Below are 7,213 nucleotides of genomic sequence, written 5' to 3'. Positions count from 1 at the left end.
TGTGTGTGTTTGTGTGTCTGGGTGCGTGCATGCGTGTGTGTGTGTGTGTGCGTGTGTGTAAATTGTGCATGAGTGCGTAGGTGACTGCACTCTCTCCATTGTTACACACCGGGGGTTGGAAAGTACCCCCAGCTTCCTGTCAGAGTGTGTTTCTGAGGAAGTAGGAAGTCACAGAGCCAATAAGAAGATGTGGCTGGCTGCAGGCTCTGCCCCTACAGGAAACCACTCATGGTTTCACATCGATTCAGTCTGTCTGCTCTAGATAACTTCAGAGCTTCCACCCTGGTCTCCTCTTTAGCCAAATCCCTTCAACACAGCTGTGGATTACTACTGTCAACGGTTCCTTAAACCCCCTTCATTCCGTTCTATTCACCTTCCGACTTCAGTCTCCCTCGTCCAGTCTCTGCACGAGCTCCTGGCTCTCCTTCAGTCTGCACGGTCTCTCCTTCAGTCTGTTCTGTCTCTCCTTCAGTCTCTTCTGTCTCTCCTTCAGTCTGTTCCTTCTGTCCTTCTGTCCTTCCATCCATCCTTCTATCCATCTGTCTCCCATCAGTGGTCTGGTCCAGTCGGTCGGTGGGGTGGTCAGCATGGTCAATGGTGCGAGGCTCGCTCCCTCGTGTCCGCCATGTCTACTGTGTCTGTGAGGAAGAAGTCCCTGGTCAGCCGGTCACACAGTAGAATGTGTGTTCAGAAGCAGATAGACCTCACGTAAGTCCTGCTTACCTTCTTCTTTACCAACTCCTCTGTGTAAATATCACAACTGCTCAAACTCAGGAGGTGAGTCCAGCACTCTGTATTTACATACGAGCCACGGGGACATGCTCTACGGAGGGGTTAGGGGGGGGAATAGGTTAAGGGAGAATTGAAGGAGGTTTGGTGTTAGTCCACATAGACTTAAGGTGTGTTTACGAAGGTTTAGGGTAAGTCTATGCAGATTTAGGGTGGATTTAAGAAGGTTTAGGATATTTCAATTAGATTAAGGGTTGCTTGAGGAAGGTTTATGATAAGTTTAAGTCGATTTAGGGTGGATTTAAGAAGATTTAGGGTAAGTCAAGAAGCTATGGGACAAATTGAAGAATGTTGTGGTTAAGTCAATTAGATTAAGGGTTCATTTAAAAAGGTTTAGAGTAAGTCTAAGTAGATTTAGGGTGAATTTCAGAATGTTTAAGAGAAGGTAAATCAAGTAGATTTAGATTGAATACAATGGATTATACGCCTGGATAATACAATACACACTAATACAATAACTTCAAGTGGAAATGTACAATCACAGCCTAAATAGCCGGTCATACTTCTCTTCTGCTGTGTCTGTGTGTGTGTGTGTGTGTGTGTGTGTGTGTGTGTGTGTGTGTGTGTGTGTGTGTGTGTGTGTGTGTGTGTGTGTGTGTGTGTGTGTGTGTGTGTGTGTGTGTGTGTGTGTGTGTGTGTGTGTGTGAGTGAAAGACAGCGAGAACGAGAGACCTATTTGTGTCTTTCAACACTAAGAGATATTATTTTTGAGAGGTCAAGCCCATATATGGCCAAAGATGGTATAGAAACGTGTGTTAGTGTGTGTGTGAGTGTGGGGGGGGGGATGTTTTTTGTGTGGGTGTGTGTGAGGAAGCGTCTTGACTCGTAAAGCCGCTCCTTGCCAAAGCTTCCCTTTCTGGCAAATAGAAAGTTGTCGTCTTTAGCTTAGCATTGTTTATTTTAGCTAAGTGACAGACTCTTACACATCCCACAATGTTTGCGTGGGCGCGCACACACACACACACACACACACACACATACATATACACACATTCACTCAAATTGACTTACACAGACACACGCACAATAGCATACAAACAAACACACACACGCAGCATCACCCTACTGACTGCTGCATACACACACTTTCCATTTCCCTCATTTTCACCTCCCCCCTCAATGTTCTCCTTTTCTCCTTCTCACCCTTCCTAGTCCTGCCTTCCCTTATCTCCTATCTCCTCTGTAAACATTAGGAACTAAAATAATGTCACCGAAATAATGAAACTGAAACTACCATTGATTGATTAATTGATTGATTGTCTTTATTTCAAATATGTAAGTTCTATCAAATAATTTATATAATATGAATAATAACTAATGATATATTATCTTATTTATATATCATGAATAGCCATATATGGATAGTATAAATGTCGATATATAAATAAATATTATACATACAAATACAAATACCATGTATGTCACAAAACTACAGTCTACATATGTCAATGTTACAGAGGCTCCTTTACATTTCTGTACTTGATGATGTCTATATATATTTTTATTAAACTGTTTTATGTTTTGGCTTTTTCTGTACTTCCACACTTAACTTATTCCACAATTAAATCTGTTGATGCTGATACAAGCTCTTTTTGGTTGTGAAAAAGTCAGTCAGTCAGCCACTCTCTCTCTCCATGTCAAGCCACATTAACTTATTTGTTAACTCTCTCTCTCTCTCTCTCTCTCTCTCTCTCTCCCTCTCCCTCTTCCCTCTCCCCTCTCTTCTCTCTCTCTCCCTCTCTCTCTCCCTATCCCTCTCTCTCCTCTCTCTCTCTCTCCCCTCCTCTCTCTCCTCTCTCTCCTCTCTCTCTCTCTCTCCTCTCCCTCTCCTCCTCCTCTCTCTCCCCTCTCCCTCTTCTCCGCTCTCCTCCTCTCCTCTCCTCTCTCTCTCTCTCCCCTCTCTCCTCCCTCTCTCTCTCCTCTCCTCTCTCCCTCTCCTCCCTCCCTCCTCCTCTCCCTCTCCTCTCCTCTCTCCTCTCTCTCTCTCTCTCCCCCCTCTCCTCTCACTCTCTTCTCTCTCTCTCTCTCCTCTCTCTCTCCTCTCCTCCTCCTCTCCTCCTCTCTCTCTCTCCCTCTCTCCTCCGTCCTCTCTCTCTCCTCCTCTCTCTCCTCTCTCTCATCTCTCTCTCTCTCTCCTCTCCTCGCTCCTCTCTCTCTCTCTCTCTCTCTCTCCCTCTCGCTCTCTCTCTCCTCTCCTCCCCTCTCCTCTCTCTCTCTCTCCTCTCTCTCTCTCCTCTCTCTCTCTCTCTCTCTCTCTCTCTCTCTCTCTCTCTCTCGCCTCTCTCTCTCTCTCGCTCTCTCTCTCTCATTATCTTCTTTGGGTGTTCAGGAAGCTGAACATTTCCTTGGGCGCTGGAAATTATGGTTTCCTGCATCTGTGTATGTGTCCTGCGTGTTGTGTGTGTGTGTTGGTGCGCGTTGGTGTGCACGTGTGGGAATGCTGGCAAAGTGTGCAGAGAGACACTCAATACCAAGTCAACAGAACCAAACGAAAGAGAACCAAAGAAACGAAGGAAGGTTTTCTGTTTCCTTCCCTCCAGCAGGGCGATAGAGAGATAGGGGGGGAGAGAGTAATTGCAACATTCCTGATCAAGTGTAGAACCAGTCTCCAGTCGGTACCATCCAGTCAGGAGGGTGTGTTCTCAGAGTGAACGGCTAGAGTCCATTCTGTTAGACTAGTCCTGAAGGACAAGACCAGAGAGCAGAGACTAGAGTTTTGGGGACTTGACCCCACACATGGACATTGGGGTCTCTATTCTACAGCGTGCGTTTTGAAACCCTAAGGAGGAGACTGAGCAAGAGGTAGGCAGCACAGAGCTCCTCTAATGTGTAGCCCACATCCTCACTGCATTATTACTGTAGCCCACATCCTCACTGCCATTATTACTGTAGTTACATTATTACTGTAGCCCACATCCTCACTGTATTATTACTGTAGTTACATTATTACTGTAGCCCACATCCTCACTGCATTATTACTGTAGTTACATTATTACTGTAGCCCACATCCTCACTGTATTATTACTGTAGTTACATTATTACTGTAGCCCTCATCCTCACTGCATTATTACTGTAGTTACATTATTACTGTAGCCCACATCCCACTGTATTATTACTGTAGTTACATTATTACTGTAGCCCTCATCCTCACTGTATTATTACTGTAGTAACATTATTATTGTAGCCCACATCCTCACTGTATTATTACTGTAGTTACATTATTACTGTAGCCCTCATCCTCACTGCATTATTACTTTAGTTACATTATTACTGTAGCCCACATCCTCACTGCATTATTTACTGTAGGCACTTATAACTGTAAACCACATCTTCACTACCTTGTTACGGTATTTCCTTTGTAAGGTTAAGGAAACAAAATGATCTTATATACTAATTAAATATACTTATGAATACTATATTCAATTTCGGGCCAAGACGTTCCGCAAGCTACCATAGAATTCTACCCACTGGTCATTTAATTCTTATAGTGTGTAATGTGTTGATGGGTGTGTAATGCGTATGGTGTCATGATTATAGTAGTATAATATGTAGCAAGTATAGTACCATAGTATTTAATGAGACTAGATGGGGCATAGTAAAGTGTGCAATGATTTTGATTTGGACAAACAAAGATCATTTCATCATACAAACATCTTATAAACTCTATTTTGTCTGTGCCACGTTGAGTTATTTGTTGCGGACTCTAATATATATATGCCAGAGTATTGAGAATTTATGCGATAAAGGTTACAATTTTACTTTTGTTTGCCTTGCTGGTGACGTCGTGACCCTGCCACTACTGTAATTATGTGTGGTTTACGGTAGAGCTTCAGCCTCCAGCACTTTAATTACTTTTCTCACTTTTCCTCCCTCGCCTTGGAAAGACGTTATCTTTCTCCTCTCTTAACCATAATCTGATGCTAAATCTCTCTGAACCATAACAACACCATCATGACCTAAACAATCCCTATCCGTCTCCGCCTCTCCTCCTGATATCTCCTCCCCTCCCTCTCATCCTCTCCTTGTCTTGTGTTCTTTCTTCTCCTCTCCCCCGTCCTCATTTGCTCTCCCTCCTGCCTTCTCTCCTTCTCCTCCCATATCCTGTCACCGTCCTTCTCCTCCTCTCGCCCATCTCCTCTCTAATCCCCTTTTCCTCCTCTCGTGTTGTCCCTGTCCTCCTCTCATTTACATGCTTGTTCCTTGTGCACTTTAAAATGTCTTCCTCCCACCGTCCTTCACCTCCACTCCCCTGCTCCTCCACCTTCTCTTTCCCTCCCCCACATTCTCCCCCTCCCACCCAACTCCTCTACAATCCTTCGCCATCCACCTCTTCTTCTCCTCCACTTGCTCCTCCACATTCTCCCCTCTCCACCCTCCGTCCTCTACCTCCTCCTCCTCCCCTCTCCACTCCACTCATGCCTCCTCCTCCTCCTCCTCCTCCTCCTCCCCTCCTCCTCCTCCTCCTCCTCCTCCGCCTCCTTCCCCTCCCCCCGCCCCTCTCCACTCCTCATGCCTCCTCCTCCTCCTCCTCCTCCTCCTCTCCTCCTCCTCCTCCTCCTCCTCCCTCCTCCTCCTCCTCCTCCTCCTCCTCTCCTACAGATCCATGGCCTCTCTGGAGATGTGTTGGCCGGCCCCCATGCGGGCCATCGGGGCCCAGAACCTCCTCACCATGCCAGGGGGCGTGTCCACCTGTGGCTACCTGCACAAGAAAGGAGGCAGCCAGTTCAGCCTCATGAAGTGTGAGTCACAGGCCCCGCCCACCTCTTGGTTTACATGCTTTTCATTGGATAAGGATTAGATCAATTAAGTACAGAACAGTAATATAGGTATAATGATAAGTAAATGTACTTTATTGATCTCAGGCACAGCAGAAATTAGGGATATTTCTTTCATCCAGATTGAGCCAGACAGACTCAGATTCATTCGGATAGATCCTGTTAGACATCTACTACAACCTCCCATTTCCCTGTGGAGATTATCCATTTCTATCAAATTAGGTTCCTCATGTTTGTAAAGGGTAAATGAGTGAAAGACAATGTGATATTACTTTCATAGCTGTACAACTGATCCTTCCCTCTCTCCTCTACCCCTCTACTTCCCGCGTGCTCTCCTCCTCATCACTACCTCCTCCTATCCTCTCCTCCTCCTTTCCTCTCCTCCTCCCCTCCTTCTCCTCTTCCTCCTCCTTCATCTCCTCTTCTCTCCCCCTCTCCTGCTCTCCTCAGGGCCTCTACGGTACATCATCCTCCACAAGGGCTGCGTCTACTACTTCAAGAGCAGCACCTCTGCTGCTCCCCAGGGGGCCTTCTCCCTCAACGGCTACAACAGGTTAGCCTCTCTCCGTTAGCCTCTCTCCCTCAACGGCTACAACAGGTTAGCCTCTCTCCGTTAGCCTCTCTCCCTCAACGGCTACAACAGGTTAGCCTCTCTCCGTTAGCCTCTCTCCCTCAACGGCTACAACAGGTTAGCCTCTCTCCGTTAGCCTCTCTCCCCAACGGCTACAACAGGTTAGCCTCTCTCCGTTAGCCTCTCTCCCTCAACGGCTACAACAGGTTAGCCTCTCTCCGTTAGCCTCTCTCCCTCAACGGCTTCAACAGGTTAGCCTTTCTCCGTTAGCCTCTCTCCCTCAACGGCTACAACAGGTTAGCCTCTCTCCGTTAGCCTCTCTCCCTCAACGGCTACAACAGGTTAGCCTCTCTCCGTTAGCCTCTCCCTCAACGGCTACAACAGGTTAGCCTCTCTCCGTTAGCCTCTCTCCCTCAACGGCTACAACAGGTTAGCCTCTCTCCGTTAGCCTCTCTCCCTCAACGGCTTCAACAGGTTAGCCTTTCTCCGTTAGCCTCTCTCCCTCAACGGCTACAACAGGTTAGCCTCTCTCCGTTAGCCTCTCTCCCTCAACGGCTACAACAGGTTAGCCTCTCTCCGTTAGCCTCTCTCCCTCAACGGCTTCAACAGGTTAGCCTCTCTCCGTTAGCCTCTCTCCCTCAACGGCTACAACAGGTTAGCCTCTCTCCGTTAAGCCTCTCTCCCTCAACGGCTACAACAGGTTAGCCTTTCTCCCTCAACGGATACAACAGGTTAGCTTCTCTCCCTGTTAGAATCTATCCCTCAACGTCACAACAGGTAAGCATCTCTTCCACAACAGCCATAACAGGTAAAAACATGGCTCTCAAGTTTCACGCATTCGGCGTGAGACACACGCAATTCATCCCATGCACAAGCTCACACGCCACACTTCGTATTTCTCAGCAGAGAAATTACCAGGATAGCGCCCACCCAACTGCGCCACTATTTAATAGTGGAACAGGTAGGAATCAAATGGGTTCCCCTTACGAAGGGTGACCAGATGTCCTCTTTTGCCCAGACATGCCCTCTTTTTGAGACACTTAAACTTAAGTGTAAAAATAAATGTATCCGGGCGGAA

At 46.9% G+C, this 7,213-nt stretch overlaps 1 protein-coding gene across 1 annotated transcript in view; it reads left to right on the top strand.

The window, feature by feature from the left end:
- The first annotated feature begins 272 nt into the window (after positions 1 to 272).
- The window catches only part of sh3bp2 (SH3-domain binding protein 2), a 15,053-nt gene continuing 8,112 nt past the window's right edge, over positions 273 to 7,213 (top strand). The window contains exons 1-3 of the mRNA XM_056578954.1: positions 273 to 708; positions 5,389 to 5,528; positions 6,015 to 6,117. Coding sequence (XP_056434929.1) covers positions 626 to 708; positions 5,389 to 5,528; positions 6,015 to 6,117 — 326 coding nt within the window. The 5' untranslated portion in view covers positions 273 to 625. The remainder of the gene's footprint in view (positions 709 to 5,388; positions 5,529 to 6,014; positions 6,118 to 7,213) is intronic.

Source organism: Gadus chalcogrammus, chromosome 19 (assembly GCF_026213295.1).
Source record: "Gadus chalcogrammus isolate NIFS_2021 chromosome 19, NIFS_Gcha_1.0, whole genome shotgun sequence".
Taxonomy (NCBI): domain Eukaryota; kingdom Metazoa; phylum Chordata; class Actinopteri; order Gadiformes; family Gadidae; genus Gadus; species Gadus chalcogrammus.
The sequence above is the reverse complement of the archived record's forward strand: the minus strand, read 5'-3'. Positions and strand labels throughout refer to the sequence as shown.